Source organism: Sinohyriopsis cumingii, chromosome 4 (assembly GCF_028554795.1).
Source record: "Sinohyriopsis cumingii isolate HCF-2022 chromosome 4, ASM2855479v2, whole genome shotgun sequence".
In the NCBI taxonomy this organism is placed as follows: domain Eukaryota; kingdom Metazoa; phylum Mollusca; class Bivalvia; order Unionida; family Unionidae; genus Sinohyriopsis; species Sinohyriopsis cumingii.
Window position 1 is genome coordinate 59,947,961 of NC_142964.1, and position 17,814 is coordinate 59,965,774.

Genomic DNA, 17,814 nt, shown 5'->3' on the forward strand with positions numbered 1-17,814 from the left:
CATTTGCCAATGTGTGTAGGTAGAGTAGTGTGAATATAAACACTAACTCCTTTTTTATTGTGTGAGGGTATGTGTTTGTGTGTTTGTGATTGTAAGAGCTCAGGTATGTTTGTGTGAATAGTAGATTATGGGTTTCTTTATTGATTCTTAGCGTATGTGGAGAGTATAGTTTTGGTTTTATTATATGAAATGAGAAAGTAGGGGATGTTTTCCTTCACGTCCGCGCGTTGTTTGGTCATGATCTAGGTAAGATCAATTTTATGTTTTAGGGGGATGTTTTCCTTCACGTACGCGCTTTCACTATAAGAACCCACAGTATTCGTCGTTCAAACCATTCTACAAAGAAGATGGCTTCTAACCAAATTGACAAAATGCAAACATTGCAAGACGTTTTAGACAACTTAGGAATGATGGAGCAGATGTTAATAAGACTCGTTGAAGACCACTATTCCTATAGTCCCCATCGTGTAAAGATGGAAATTAATAACTTAAGAAAGGTAAAGGACAAGATAAGTGGTGTCATGAAAGAGATAAAGGAGGAGAAGGAGGATGAAGAGGAAAGAATAAGAATATGCAAATGGAACGAAAAAATTGAAAAAGAAGAAGAAAATGAGAAGAGGAAGAAAGAAGAGGAGGAAGAGAAGAAGAAGAAAGAAGAGCAGGAGAAAAAAAAGAAAGAAAAGAAGAGAAAGAGTGTAGGAGATAAAATAAGAACTTGGTGGAGAAAAAGAAGAAATTAGAAGCAGAAGAAGAAGAAAACCCAAAGGCCCTTTTCAGGGCCAGCCATATTTCTCGAAAAGAGATAGCCTTTCCATTGCCTACCCCTTTTTTAATTTTTTAAAAAAAAATCCCATGTTAAATTCCCCTTGTACGTATAGTATCCCACGATTTATTCCCATGTTAAATTCCCCTTGTACGTATAGTATCCCACGATTTTTCGCCATGTTAAATTTCCCTTGTACGTATAGTATCCCAAGGGGGGTCTGTAATGCTAATTCCCATTGTACGTATAGTATCCCCCTTCACTACTGGTCTGATTGGCAACATTTTATTTAGGATCTGGTAGACATCATTAGAAGTTTTTGATGAAAACTTCATGTCAGTATGGACATGCATTCAAGGGGATAGTGACAACAGGATTTTCAAGACGGTCGTTGTGGAGGCCATATTGGATGTACGATTGGCACCATTTCGTTTAGAACCAACTAGGTTAATTATACAACGTCTTTTGGACAAAACTTTATGCTGATATGACAAATCAGGTAGCGATTAAAAATATTTAAATTTGGTCGATGTGTGACCAAATGGGATGAGCTAACAGCACCGTTTCATTTAAAACCAAGATGACATCATAAAAAGTCTTCTTGTGAAGAAACGCATGACAATATAAATTTTCGTTCATGCGAAGTAGCGACAAGACGTTTTTCGAGATAGCCAACTTTTTTTCATCCATATGAGCATCATTTTCTTTTAGGATCAACTAGACATTATATTACGGTCTTTTAGTGAAAACGCCATGTTAGTATCACCGTACTTTCACGAGGATCAGTGATAACAAGCTTGTCAAGATGATCACTGTGCCGACTATATCAGATATCCGACTGGAGGCCTTTTGAATGGGGGCCAACAAGACGATGGGGTGAATGTATGTGTAAAGTTTTATGGCAATCATTCCAGTAAGAGGAGTAGTAATGACAAACTTGTGCTAATGAACTAGACACACGAGACCGGTCATAAGTTTCCCTAATTTAGTACCACTAAAGCTAAAACTAGTGAAAAATTAAGCAGCCATTGTCGATGGTACTTTGGAATAAGAGACAATATAAAATTCTACACTACACTACAATTCATCCTAATTTCTGATCATAACAAACATCTTTCTTGAATACAGAAGTAAAATGTATTGATTGATACATTATTATCAGGCCAAAACAAAAATCAGTTAGGTATGATGGTAACACCATGCCATACTTTGCTGATGTATGCTTGCCACCATGTCTAAATTGTTTGGCCAATGAATTAACATTAACAATTGGATATTACATTTATAACAATTTCATATTTTCGTAACATTAGACCATTGTTTTCTGTGATAGTTGACAACATTTCTAAATGTTATCCTTGTTGAATGACTTCAAATCCTTATTTATCCCAAAACTGAATTAGGCTAGAATAAAAATCTTCAAAGCGAAAATACTTCCATTAGTCCAGTGTATCGATACAAATGATCCCTAGTGCCACCAATCCTTTGATCCTTCCTATGAAAAACCCTGGTTACAATGAACAGTATCACAGGAAATATTTATTTGTGGTATTTAAAAAAATACTATTTGAAACTTTTATACAACAGCATATATTTGCAATATTTGCATATCTGTGCGCTAACGACATACCTTAACATCTTGTGAAGTTTTTCCTGGTTCATTCCATTGCCATTGTCGACAAAGGTCAGACAGTCAGTTCCGTTAATAACTCTTGTGTCAATTCTGAGCTCTGCTGCATTGACATCGGGATCATATGCATTATCTAAATTGAAAGATCAATAACACAAAATTGGTTTTTGCTTACGGTGAACAAATCAGTCAAATGATATAACTAAAGAATAGAAGATCTAAGAACAAAATATCAGACCATATTAGTGTGGTAAGCCATTCATAATATATTAAGGACTTTTGCTTAAGATTAACAGTTTTAATCACCATTATTTCAGCTCTCAAGAGATTTGATACAACCATAAAGATGATACACTATCACATGGAGTCCATTATGTTCTGGTACATTTAGGTATTAGAATAATGTCTCTTGCTGAAACCAGTACTGCTTGAATCAATTTCCGAATCTGTACACCCGCAAATCTGCATGACAGTCATTAGCCTTACCTTTAAGTTCATTACTCTCCAACCGGATGTTACATTTAGTTTGACAAGAATAATCTGTCCAGCTGACATTTCTTTATGACGGGTATTGGGGTCTAGCCATCTGGAATACTGGCATAGTACTATGCATGCATGGTGAATATTCGATGTGTATGGAGACACCGGTACTTTTTCAAGACCATGCAAGCAAGCTGCATGCACACCAATATATTTTGCAAGTGGTATTGGCCATAATGTTCCTCTGCAAAGTAAAATGGTATGGTCATTCTTGTCAAGTTGTATGATATGGTCATTCTTTTCAAGCTGTATGATATGGTAATTCTTGTCAAGCTGTATGATATGGTCATTTTTGTCAAGCTGTATGATATGGTCATTTTGTCAAGCTGTATGATATGGTCATTCTTGTCAAGCTGTATGATATGGTCATTCTTGTCAAGCTGTATGATATGGTCATTCTTGTCAAGCTGTATGATATGGTCATTCTTGTCAAGCTGTATGATACGGTCATTTTTGTCAAGCTGTATGATATGGTCATCTTTGTCAAGCTGTATGATATGGTAATTCTTGTCAAGCTGTATGATATGGTCATTCTTGTCAAGCTGTATGCTATGGTCATTTTTGTCAAGCTGTATGATATGGTCATTCTTGTCAAGCTGTATGATATGGTCATTCTTGTCAAGCTGTATGATATGGTCATTTTGTCAAGCTGTATGATATGGTCATTCTTTTCAAGCTGTATAATATGGTCATTCTTGTCAAGCTGTATGATATGGTCATTCTGGTCAAGCTGTATGATATGGTCATTTTGTCAAGCTGTATGATATGGTCATTCTTGTCAAGCTGTATGATATGGTCATTCTTGTCAAGCTGTATGATATGGTCATTCTTGTCAAGCTGTATGATACGGTCATTTTTGTCAAGCTGTATGATATGGTCATCTTTGTCAAGCTGTATGATATGGTTATTCTTGTCAAGCTGTATAATATGGTCATTCTTGTCAAGCTGTATAATATGGTCATTCTTGTCTAATAAAAATTTTCTTTACAGAATGTACACTGTGTGATAATGTCTAATCTTTGAAGTACCGACTTTCATATTTGCAAACTTAAACATTTGCCTGCATTAGGTGAAAAAGCAGTAAGCGTGTCTAGAATGTTTCTTTTTTAAAAACCACACAAAGTAAACAAATACTAGATTTGTGTTTGTAGAATATCAGCAACCTACCACTGCAGACCAAATTTAATAAGTTTTTTAAAAGTTATAAAAGTTTTAATAGTAGATACACTGACATTGAAAACTGATCATACTATCTTATGTGTTCATATAAAAACGTGCATAATATGTAACGTGCTTAATATATAACGTGCATACTATATACCATTGCTCTAAATCAAAAAATGATGTTTAATTAACATTATTATACTGTTTTCTTCCCAAAATTGAAAAACGCATTTTAAAAAAAAATGGAAAAATTGATGTAGTGGCCTCAAAATCCATTTGTTCATCCATATATGAATACCAAATTTCAGTTGTCTATCTCGAGTGGTTTTGACCTAATCAAGTTGACAGGGTTTCAGCCTGATACGGCCTATTGTAATGACTTGAAAAATCTAGGGTGGTACGTTCAGGCACCAGGAAAGAATCACGTACAATTTTTAAGTGCCACTTGAAGGCAATTTTTTTTTTAAAGGACCAGCAATAACTGTATTGCGATAATGATGTAAAAATCTGTCTGCAATTCATGTCCAATCTCAGAAGCTTGTTGTTTCATTCTGAAATTCACCTGCTAAGAAATCAGGTGCAAATTTAATGAGTGGTAGAATTTGGTGAGAAAAATGTCTACTCTAACATTAACCTCTGGTTTTCCGACGTAGAATAGCGTACCAATGTTGAAATTAGTTCTAATGTCGATTAGATATAAAAAAAAAAAAAAAAATTTTTTGTCAAATATCTTATAGAACCTACAATGGGATTTCGACGTGAGTGAATAAAAATCCAAATCAAAATAACCCCAAGATGAAATTCCCAAAAGGAATTGAAAATAAAGTTATAACTGTAGAATGGCTGAAGAACGATTTTCTAGCAAACCAAGTGAGGGAGCATTGCAAAATATCTGGTTATAAAGCTTGTACATAGGGTAAATTGGTCATATTCAGTCCATGTCTTGGATCATACTCTATTCGCAGCTAGATGTTATCTTTATGTAAACATGATAAAGGTTGCAAAGAGAGAACTTAAGCAGTGGAAGTTAGCTATGAATGTGAGGGGAAAAGTAAATAACAGAAGAAAGATTATTTTCGTGCATTCAAATCAAGCTGGCTAATTCTGACCACCAAGTGAGTAATTTCTACCGCAAGAGCACAGGTATTAATGAACCACTTCTGTATATTCTAATTTTCTTTTTGAAGTTTAGTAATCAATTTGTGAGCCATTAAGATGCAAGGTATTCAAAGGATAAACCATTTGTTGTATACAAAGTACAGACAGTTGAGAGAGAGAGAGAGAGAGAGAGAGAGAGAGAAGCAAATTTGTGAAAATATCTTTGCACATGAATTTATAAGAAAATATAATAATTTATGTCTTTAAAATGAAACTTTCCAGCTATCATCCTAATTTTAGTAACGACCTTTCGATGCTGCTTGTCTGTGTTCCTGGGCGATGGAAATTACCCGTATTTGCCGGCATATAAGCCGATGCAGAGTATAAGTCGAATCAGCAAATTTGGCAAATTTTCCATCCTTCATCCGTATATAAGTCGATGTTGAGTATAAGACGAGGCCAGATAAATACATCGGAATGTGGTTTTTACTTCGCGCCACGCAGAATCGCGAATTTTGTCTTATCTGTAACTCAGCAACCTTTCCAGTCAGGATCATTAAGTTTAACTGAAAATACATAATCTGTTTTACACGAAGTATTTTAAATGCACTATGTAATTTTAGTTACATATAATGACGCTGACCCGAACATTTATCGAGTTACAGAGAGGATAAAACTCGCGATGCTGCGTGGAATTAAATTATAACTTCCGGTTTCATAAATATTAAAAGTATAACTGTTTATCTATTTCAGATTACCAGCGACAGGGAAACTGCATCATTAATACTAAAACGCTTTTTTTTTTTGGGGGGGGGGGGACGAGAGATACAGAGAGAAGGATGCATATGTATTCCATAGGATTTTTCTCCTTGCACCTCGTGAACAAAATAGAATATGGTCCGATATATGAGAGAGTTTGTTTGTTTGTTGTGGGGTTTAACGCCATTTCTCAGCACACGATAGGCTATGCATGGTGGCCAGTATTAATGGTGGAGGAAAAACCCGGGAAAACCTCAGGAAGAACCACCGACCCACGAGAAGCTACTGGCAAGCTTTCTCACATACCCACATTGGCCGAATCCTAGACTCGAACCCACGCAGACAGAGGTGAGATGGCAGTGATCCGTAACCTAGAGCGCTTTAGACCACTCGGCCACTCGGGGCCCCCTACATATGAGAGAGAGAGAGAGAGAGAAAAGTTCAGCTCTTTGTGGGTATTTTTTTTTACCTTATTGTCCCCGTGTTGCTGAAGCTTTTAATTAATAAATGAAACAGTAAATGTAAACTATGAAAATACATGCCATACTCCTTCATGGTTTAAATATCACCACAGTGATGTCATATAGATTCCATTAGATTAAATCACACGAATTGCCATTTTGCATGCGTCTAATTTTCTTTGCAAGTATAACGACTTCTCCATTCTCAACAAAAATAGAGTCTGTTTAAAGTGCATGTACTCCTTCTGCACATAGGTGGTAATTGTTTTTTTTATCATTGCTCATGCTAGATGTACTTTAAATTGCTTTCAGTTCCGTCGGCAAGTTAAAAAATGTCACTGGCTGAGAAATGTACACGAGTATCCACATGTCATTTCCTTTCTTTTATGGTACGGAATTCATAATACCCATGGGTAGCATCATTTCCCATTTGGTAGCCTCGCTAATCTGATCTGGTCAGCCGAATCTTGACCTCAAACAGGTGTTAGCTGGGAATGACTGAATACAGCCGTAGCATATATAATTAGTATATAAATACCATTACAAATCCATGGCATTCTTTTAATAATGGAAGTGGCAACAAAAACCAGAATTGCTTACCTAGTGGTATTAAATGATAATGGAATATGATATTGCACTTGTATTCGAGAAGGATCAGTCATCAGATAAGTGAACAGTATATATTTACAATCGTGTAGACATCTGTCTGTCTGTCTGTCTCTCTCTCTCTCTCTGTCAGTGGGGCAAACGTTTTATTTGATCATAGGGTGCAAGAAGAAAATTTTGATGGAATTTGTCTTTGTCATGGTTATTCATCTTTTAACTTGTCAATTTTAACACACACACACACACACACACACACACACACACACACACACATATATATATATATATATATATATATATATATATATATATATATATATATATATATATATATATATATATATATATAAAATCAAATTTAATCGTCGTATATTACAAACAGCGTACATTACTGGTGAGTGCTGCGTTAGCGCAGTTACATCTAATCTATATTAATTTTTAATACTGACGATCATGTAATTGTTTAAAATACTCAGTGTGGGATCCTGTATTTTTCATACACAATCTCTTCCCCAAAATGAAATATTTTATACGCATTATTTTTCGTACTTTTGGAGAATTATTTTCCATACGAAAAAGTCGATAAATCTATTCGGATGATATAATCCATAAATAAGTCGATTCGGAGCATAAGACGAATCTAATATTTTCTGGTCACAAAGTATCGTCTTATAGGCCGGCAAATACGGCACCCACTGGTCAAATTACCGTGCGGAAAATCAAACCACAACTGAAATCTTGAAATAAATTGTTTGGTTTTGTCTCTTCAGCATTTTTGCATATAATTGTTTTTAGAAATTAAGACTTCATTAATTTGCAGCTACATCTCACTAGGCATAGGTTTGTCTGTCCTCAACATCTGATTTTTGTTGCGCAAGCCACATTTTACTTTTGGAGTTGACGATTGCAGATGTTGCGGACAAGCAAGTGATGATGGAATGACGTAATTTGCACTTGGGAATACGACGTGCTGGAACCGACCTCTACCTGATGCACATATTTATACACGAACAGACAAGACATTTTATGCAATAATTGATCTAAGTAGAAATCAATGCCAGTGGTCAGAATTACCCATCTAGTAGGAATATTAGTTCTACAACGTAAGTAGTATAGTGGGATACCCTACGGACAATGGAAATCCCAGTCAAAACGGTCGTGGGAATGTTTACGGACAAGGTTTATACGGGGTGGGGGGGGTAACGTTTACGGACAATGGGAATTGAACATAGTGAATATTGGGACTGTATACGGACAAGGGGAAGTGGGGCAGTTGTATAGGGTGAATAGGAATGGAACACGTGAGGTGACGTCATGGTACTGGACATTAGCAACCATATGGCAACGGTGTGACCTAAATACGCGCTACTCTAGGGAGAGACAAATACAGTAGAGATATGGGCATATATAACACATACAACATACATACATAGATTGATGAGCATCAAACACATAAATGGAAAAGAGAATAAATATCTTTTCGAGGCATATGAGTGGCCCGGAGAGTTGTGGCAATCTGTTATCGTCTAAGATTGCGTCCCCGTCTGGCGACAGGTTTTCCCACAGGATAAAGTCTGCTTCTTCGGAAAGAGAAGGAGAGATATTTCGTGTCTACACGGCAGTCGACAAAACCTCTGTCTGATTCCCGCTGTAGCTGCTGATGCTGCTGCCGTCTCTGCTTCTGAAGTCGGTACTTCTCCGTCCATTCTTTTTCTTTCTTGATTTCCTCTTTGAAGAGCTCCTCCGTCAGGTCTTCGGTCACTTTCAACATCCTGACAGTCTCTATCTCTTCAGGTTTGGGTATCAGGCTTTGTCTGAGACAATGTAAATTCACGTAAACTTCGTTCAGCTTGGCTAGTCTTGAAGACGTCTTCATAGGAGGATTAGTCAACAATGGATAGTCAGACTGGATACTGCTTCGCCTGACTCGGTAGCGTCCAGGGCATTTATTGGAGTTTCTCGTTGGTCCAAAATGTATTTGCCCGTTTGAAGCAAGACATTTTTGCCTGCTCTCAAGAAAGCTTCTTTGGCGCTTTGCTTTTTGATGATGACATTTTGGAGAGATTCTTTGCCGTGCGTCAATGCAGCATCATTCAAAGCGTGCAATCCTCGTGTCACCATCGGTTTCAAAACCGGGGCCACCGAACGAAAGGCCGATTTCAGCATATCTCCTAAACCATATTATCGCTGTCGAGCTACGCCTCGGTACACAGTATACATGACTTACAACTCGTTAGAGAATTGTTTTCGAAAATGGAGTTCAACCGCGACTTTCCCTTTGGAGAATGGAATATTTTGTCCCACATCTCCTTCTACAGCAATGCTGACAGCGTCAAAATACGACTTACTGACGGGTAAATAGTGAGTATGTACAAATTCGCGGTGAACGTGATAGTGTTATGCATATTTGATTTAATTATATCTGATTTAATATATATTTATTTCAATTTAATTGTTTTTCAGTTTTACATTTTTTTATTTTTCATTACATGATATTGTAATGTAAATTTGTTCATTTGAGATGATACTTTTGAAAATAGTTTGATCTTGATTCTTAGTTTAAAACACCATGTGTTGATCTAAATCCTGATCTTGTTTCATAATTTGTAGCAACCTTCGTAAACAAGTTCTATTTTATTTTAAAATGATTGGTTTTCGTGTGGGTCACACTAGGTAAACGTGATCTGTAACAAGTATTCGCTTCTATAAAGTACCAGAAGATGATCACGTGACCATTGTTTACATTTTAGAAAGGCCTTATTACCCATGTTTGGGCGAATTAATCAGGAGAAGCTGGGTTGTTAAACTGGAAGTTGTATGTTGTGCTGTTTGGAGTTATTTCAAATTACTTGGATTCAAAAGGATTAATTCTGTTATTTGTCTGGAAAATACGTGTGCTCATGTAATATTGTGGAACAAGGACAGTTTCTTGTTAAAAAATAATTTATTCAGCTATCAGAAACTGGAGTGATAATTCTTATTTCTACAAGGAACTGTAGACTTCAACAATACATATTGTAGCATACGTCATCGTCTTCCATCTTGGATTCTTTATCGGGATTCGAACGTGAAATCAATATAATATTTTGTTATTAGGACTACTAATATTTTTATTCTCGGATTATTTTTGGAATATTTTTGGATTTGAATGTATAAAACCGTAAGTTCATATTTTTTCATTTTTACAGAATTTTTCCAGGGAAAAATTTATTGAATTTATTAAAAGCTTGTCGTTTTTACTCTTTCTTGTGTTACTGTTTATTCGAGCCTAAACAAGTGACATAAGAACAGGTGTTTCCACCTTTCTGTCATTGGTCGTGGCAGAATCCACTTTGAAAGGAATGACACGCAGTAACGGTATGGAGGAGTGCCCTACTACGTTGTAGTCCATCACATCGGAATTCACTGGGATCCAAAAGCCCTTTAAAAATCCATATTTTAACAACATGAAATATTGTTGGAAAACACCTCCATGGAACTGTCACTGGATAACGTTAAGTAAAAATGGTTGTTGTTGTTCATAATTTTCCAGGGAAGTTTCTAAATAGATTGCTCTTGCGGTGATTGTTGGAGTGGTGACTGACGTTGGACGAAAGGCTGCCGTAGTTTCCGTTTGAGTATTTCAGAGAAGGATTAAGGGAGAAGGTAACCGATGCAACTGTCGAGTAAAATGGTCCACAATTGTTTGTTTCCTTGTTGCAAACTCAGATTGGCAATGGCCGCACCGATGACACAATATACCACAAAGATTTGTCAGAAAAAGACGAGTTGTGTTTTAGGCACACATTCTCCACACCACATCCACAAGGGTTGCTTTTGTAGATCATACAGAGAGGAACTGGGCGAAGAAGTGGTCAATGTTGTGGTTGAACCTGTGTTGAAGGGCATGATGGTCACTTTTTTATAGTAGATGACGTGCGAAGCGTTGATCCAAGAATCACAACTGGGAATATATTCTTTCTAACGTACTTTGACTTTTTTGAAATGTCGTTTTCCCACTTTTCGGGTTCTTCATTCGAGAATAATTTCGATGTTGTACACTTCGTCTTCTGTTTTTTTTGGTCACGCGTAGTAACACGGGCAAATAAAACGTTCCTTTTAACACTTCCCCTTTTATGTCTTGCCACTGACGAACGATGCCCTCCACTCTGGTGCGACTTCTGGAAATTATACGTGGCATGTGCTTGTAACCATCATTGCACTTGAGGTAAACGGACACTTTTCAGTCGAGTTTTGGCAGCACGATACAATTTCTGAACTCCTCCGTAACCTGCAGGATGGGACGGATCATAGTAAATGCTGGCAAACACCTTCTCCATTTTTTAATGTCACCCACTCTTCGCTGATGCTACTTTGGATGGGGCGAGATGGTGGTTTGGAAATGGTTTTACGTGTCTGATGTGCCACGGGAGTATATGTCGAGGGTAGTGGTGGCGGTGGGGGTGGTAATGGTATACCCTTGGCCTTTTTTCTTTTTTCACTTCAGATTTCCCTTCTTTCTTTTTGACTTCTGTCAAAGGAGGAGTGGAAATCATCTTTTTAACCCGAGCTTTAAGTTCTTATCGTTGAGAGGTGTGAGAATGGGTTAACAAGGACGCAACAATCTTCCTAGGGATAGGAGCTGCTGACGATGTTTGAAAGATTTCTCGTGCCTCTTCTTCCCGAGGCATCCGTGGGGCTGCCTCTTTCTTGAACACTGGGGTGGTGCTGGTGGTGGCGATGGACTTTTCATCAGGGTCTTAAAATCTTACAGAGTTGGTAGAGTGTTTGGTCTAAAGCTTTCTGTTGAAAGAGTTGCAGTCGTTTCAACAGCTGACCGTACCGTTGCGATTTTTCCGTTTCTGATTAGGATCCTATTTTAAGAGGGAGCGAATGATGACACCTGCTAGAGAACCGCTATTTCCAGGTTTCAAAATGATTTGCTGTTTGGTTTGAGTGTCATTGCGGGATCGTCCAGTTGCGTCAAGGCTACTATGCTTCTGTTTAAAAAAAGCGCTTGGTTTGATGTAAAATGTGAGTGATGCCTTGCAGTAATTGACGTGCTGTCAACGTAAACCATCGTAAGATTTCCTTGAGACTGGCTTCTAAGACACGAGCACGTATTTGTGGATTTTGTTCGCGACTGATACCGTACAAGGCACGAATCAATTTGATGGGAAGATGAGATTGAAGGGACATCGTGTTGACGCTGTTTGAGAAAGACCGAAAGTGCCTAAGGTTTTTATAGATGTTCTTGTTAAGTCGACGACAGGGACGTGTACACAACAGGCCCTCCGTCTTGGCACATGTGGTGAAACAGATGGGTACAAAATCGCAAATAGTGGGGTGTGTGTGTGTGTGTGTGTGTGATAGGTTTGAAGTCCACGAGTAAATAGGCGTGTGGGGTTTGAGTGACACCATCGTACGCACGATTCAGCCAAGGCGTTCCTAACTGTTTGGCTAAGACTTGCACTTGCAATTTATCTTTAGGGCTTTTAAACAAGACCACGTAATGACCATTGAGACTGATGCGTGAACCACAGTTTAATTTCTTCTTCGTCTTCTCCTAAAACGTTGTTGAAGATGACCAGATGGGTTTGAATGGGATGTTTACACGATTCCGTCGTTTTCGCCAGGAATGCCTTCCACAAACACAATGGAATCGCCTTGACTTTCTCGCAAGAGACTGTACGCCGATTGCCACTCTTTGTAACACCACACGATGCGTTGATTTGACACAGTTCTCGTAATAAGTGTTGGTAATCCTCCACCGTTTGAATACTCTCATTGATTTCCTTACACGGAATCTGTTTTATCACGAGTGCTAAAGGTCGTGGCATGGTAATCCATTTTATTACCTCTTTTTGTCGAAGGCAATACTTGTACAATCTGCACAGAGATGATCGTACTCCAGTGGCGAATGTAAATGGTTTAGCCGCTAACTTGCACATCACACTCTGTTCAAAAGTTTCCTCTTAAACTAAGTTTATATGGCATAAAAGAGTTTGGTAATCCTCTAACTCTTCTTCTGGAATTCGTTGCAGTATGTCTCTCTTGTAGTAAAAAGAATCAGTCACAACGAACCAATCCTTCTCGCCCACGTCCATTTGAACAATTTCTGACCACTTTAACACTTTCATCTGAATCATCCTCCTACAGCATTCAGGTACCAGTGGTTTAAACATCGGTGACGTAACGGATGCAATTGTTCTTTGCGTTTCACTTGTATTTTGACCAGCTCTCGGTAAATGCGTTCTCTCAACTCCACAGGCAAACCACGAATGTTCTCTTATAAAGTATCCATTCGCTGTCTTCCAAGAATAAAGAATCGCTGATTCGTGGCCAATAGCCTCTTTTATATTTGTGACTGAAGTAGTGTCCTCCCATAATCATTCTTCGTTTACTTTAGAAAAGAGCATAGTTTAAAAATGTAGAAATGATTTGGAGTTTGCGTTTCACTTGTATTTTGACCAACTCTCGGTAAATGCGTTCTCTCAGCTCCACAGGCAAACCCCAAATGTTCTCTTGTAAAGTATCCATCCAAAGAATACTGAGGTCGTCCCACTAAAGTTAGGTAGTGGCGATTCGGAGACCATCGAGCATGTTCCAGGTAAGCCGAATCTTTCTGCTCCCACTCGTGAAGTGACACACCGCAACTGAAGCACTTGACTTTATCCCCTTCGTCCAAGCAGATAAATCTGGCTCTGGCTAATTCTTCGGAGGTAGATCCTCCTAAATATTTAGGCCACTTTCCTTGGAACGTTGGAATCGACATTCAAAGTTGCAGTATTCAGGCAAGCGCACAGGGAACGTATATTCGTCTTTCACAAGCTCATTTTGACGAGGGTACGGTGAAATCCGCAGTAGCTTACCAGGGTTGGATGACATCCGGTAGGGTGGTAGACGCATGGTCTCTAGTGGAGGATGATATCCACCATGAAAACCAGTAAAGAGTCAACGATAACGAGTGCCATCGCTTTTGCATCCGTCAGGTTTGACACGCACAGTATCATTTTCCATGGTAGGTATAGTGGTAGTAGTAGTCATTTCAAGTTCCCATGATGTGGTACTGAATTGCTGAGGTTACAGAATAAGGCATCCATGCAATCGCAAGGCACAGCATGGCACTCCACTTGAGAATCACCGAATTTGAATGATGTCTGTTTAAAAGTATTCATCTTTCTCGCTTGGTCTTTGTAGTTACAATGAAGTATCGATCTTGGACGTTGACCATTTTTATATGATAACCAATACCGACGTGTCCGTACGGCAAAGTGAAGTGATTCGGAAGTCTCAATCGCTTCTGGTATACGATTTGATACACTTTTTCCAAAGGTCGACTGATGATTTGGTGTGTGGGTCAACGTACAATCTTGTGTAGTTCGTAGGTGTCCAGACTGCAAAGCTTCTTTCAAGAGCCCAAAGTTCACTACTCGTCTGGTGCGATAACTGAGAGTCAATCCTTTCACTTTGAATTCGGTGGGCACTTCTCTTTGTATGTTCCGGTATTCGTAGCCGTAGGTCGGAAATTAGCCGTTGACCATTTCTGTTATTCCAAACGTCTTAGGCCTTCGACTCAAAGGCATGGCCAATTAACTCATCGAATATTTAAACTGCACTTGTCCCACTTGCAAGGAAATGATTTTGGCTCATTCAAAGTTACTTTCGTACGTTCGGTACCTTGTTCCGTATAGTATCTGAGAAAAGACTGTCCATCGTATCCCGAGAAATTGTGAGCCATCACCTTGGTACGGCGATGACATTTCCATTAACGTTCGATGTCCTCTTGGATCCACGTCTCGTAGATGGGGTCTAAGATCCATTGGGCTAAACTGGCTAGCGTGTTCTGTCCCCGAAAGATTTTTTCACGTCCTCCAGGAATCTTGCTGCAGTGAGGACAGTGACTAAAGATAAGCTATTGGATGAACTTCTCGCACGCTCCATGAGCCACGCAAAAATTAGGAATATGGATGCCGGTCTCTTGCATGCATTCGAAATCGAAAAAGATGAAATTGCATTTCTTCTGGTCATCTTCTTCCTCTTGATATTTGGAATGGTATTTTTGAATGTAGCATTCGTGTGACAAATGTGACATCGTTTCTTTCCTGAACAAATGTGTACCTTGGCATTATTGGTACGTCTGCCTTTTCCACAAGTAGGACACAATCTCAGCAGTTGACAAACACTTTTCTGCTGTGAACCTTGATCTTCAGATGTTGTTGGTAACAGGTAATGCTGACAAAAGTTCGCTGACAAGCAGGGCATTGCACTCATTGTTGTTCTTCGTCCTGACATGGTTAAAAGGCCAGACTTGCTGATCATTTCGATCCACAATGATTGTGTTGCCCTAGATTATTACAGCCATAGGCAGCTCTCTTCGGATTGGAAGACAGACTTCACGCTGTGACTGAAGTTTGTAACGCGTGTTAGGATTGGTGAGAAGGAAAAAAAACTCAATCCGTTTCGATCCGCTCTTCCACTATAAATAATCCCGGTTCACTACATTCTCTTCAACTGTTCTCGTCACAAGATGTGGACTAACGTTGAATCGTCTACCCTCGTATCGTCGATGCTGTTCCGCACGGACTTGCCCATGTATCTCAGATTATTTTGGACAACCATCCGGATCACCGATACGAGCGTTTGGAAAAGAAGAAGCTATGTGGACAGACAATGCTGTCTGAAGAGAGTCCTCATTTACGGTCCAGAAGTCAGAAGAAGCTTGAGGAAGAGAAGAAGATCTATTCGATGCCCTCTATGTTAACGTAATGATGTTTGAAAAAATAAATAATAAAAAATAAAAATTAAAAATAAAATTAAAATAAGCAAACAACCCAAAGGCACTTTTCAGGGCAAATCACATGCCTCAAAAAGATATTGATCCTCTTTGCCATATGTGTTTGATGTTCATCAATGTATGCATGCATGCACATATGTATGTATGTATGTATGTATGTATGTATGTATGTATGTATGTATGTATGCATGTATGTATGTGTTATATATATCTATATCTCTACTGCATTTGTCTCTCCCTAGAGTAGCGCGTATTCAGGCCACACCCTTGCCACATTGTTGCCAATGTCCAGTACCGTGACGTCACCTTACATGTTCCATTCCTATTCACCCTATACAACAACCCCACTTTCCCTTGTCCGTATACAGTCCCAATATTCCCCATGTTCAATTCCCATTGTCTGTAAACGTTCTCACGGGGTCCGTAAAAACCTTGTTCGTAAACGTTCCCCCGACCTTTTTGACTGCGATTTCCATTGTCTGTAGGGTATCCCACTATACTACTAACGTAAGACAACATCGCCCGATATTTTTGTTCTGGATGGGTGATGGGTCTTACAGCCTAACTAACGGCGCTCTGTAGCGTGTTTTAATGTCGACTAACAGTGTAATGAAAGTCAAATTTTCAGAAATATCACACACAACTGGCAACCAATAACAACGTTTTTCTACAAAGTAAAGTTATAATGTTATTGTCAGACTTTACTTACCCTGATGTCTTTTCTCTAATAAATTCAAATTCTCACAAAAGAAATGGATCTGTTTTCAAGTTTCGTTGGCCTACATTTCAATCGGGTCAAGTTGAAATATTATTCTTTAACGAAACGAATACAAATATAGTGTGCCTATTGGAACTGTAAGCAACGTTTCGTTTCGTTCAAGAAACATATGCCCCACACGAACCTACTTAAACATACTTTGGCATACCTCGACTACCGTCGCATTGCAACAAATTCAAATGCATGTCAACGGAACATGAAAATGCATCCATTTGCTAGTGTCATATTTTCATTCCGCTAGGATAAAGACAGCACAGTAAGTATATTAATTACACATAAATTAGTGGAAGAGTGTCGATAAAAGATGCCAAGAGTGTGCGATATTCCTGAAAGTTTGACTACTCATTCCGATGACAACTGGCATCGGAACACGCTATACAAGTTTGTTATTTGGGTAGTAAGACACAGCACTAAACCAAAAAGATGTGCTATGTCTTACATTGTAGGACTAGTAGGAATATTTGACCAGTTTACCCTAGAGAAAATGAAAGAGAAAGTACCAATCAATTCTGCAATTGCACTGAAAGCCCACGTATGGCTTGTGGAATTTCCATGCAAAAATTCCGGGCTGACCTGAAATACAAGATATCAGTAACTGAAACAAGCTTTTTTTCTTCAAAATAGTTTGCAAATGCCAGTAAGTCATTGACAGACTGTGGGCACATTTGACCTTGACTCAAATATCAGTTTACAAGTATTTCCACTCTTATCAATAAAAATGCACTTTAAGCGGTATGTATATTACACTTCTCGCGTTTTATCGTAAACATACACATCACATGCATTAAATATAAGAGTATTACAAAATATAAAAGACGAGAAAACAGCCCAAAATTACCCGACTTGAACGGATACCCGCTTCATACGCCATCTTGAAAAAACAGTGAGTGGTAGCGTGTTATCTAATTCATACAGCCGGTGTTTCAGTTTCATATAACTGGATCAATACCGTATTCTTTGGTATATCAGTGCAATGTTTCTTCTCATACTTCTATTGCATAATTATTCGCGGGGAAGGAGGAAAATCTTCTAGTGCCCCCAGCCCCTTGCCCCTATGTGCTGGCGCCCTTTAAGAAGAGTGGACATTTTACTAGGCATGCAAAATATCACTAATGATTGATTCCTCAAAGTCCAATCCTAAATTGCATCGTTGTTTATGTCATATTATGTACCTGTCATAGCTTTTCATTCTGTTTATTGGTGTGGTCCCTCTCAGATTTGCATCATAGAAGGCCCCCC

The 17,814-nt window shown here is 38.5% G+C and overlaps 1 protein-coding gene across 1 annotated transcript in view; it reads right to left on the reverse strand.

Annotated features, from left to right (window-relative positions):
* LOC149801244 (MORC family CW-type zinc finger protein 3-like) overlaps nt 1–17,494 on the reverse strand; it is a 95,806-nt gene extending 78,312 nt beyond the window's left edge. Inside the window, exons 1-3 of the mRNA XM_089955317.1 lie at nt 17,414–17,494; nt 17,076–17,148; nt 2,394–2,526 (exon numbers count right to left, since the gene is read on the reverse strand). Coding sequence (XP_089811443.1) covers nt 2,394–2,526; nt 17,076–17,148; nt 17,414–17,446 — 239 coding nt within the window. The 5' untranslated portion in view covers nt 17,447–17,494. The remainder of the gene's footprint in view (nt 1–2,393; nt 2,527–17,075; nt 17,149–17,413) is intronic.
* Between the last annotated feature and the right edge of the window lie 320 nt (nt 17,495–17,814).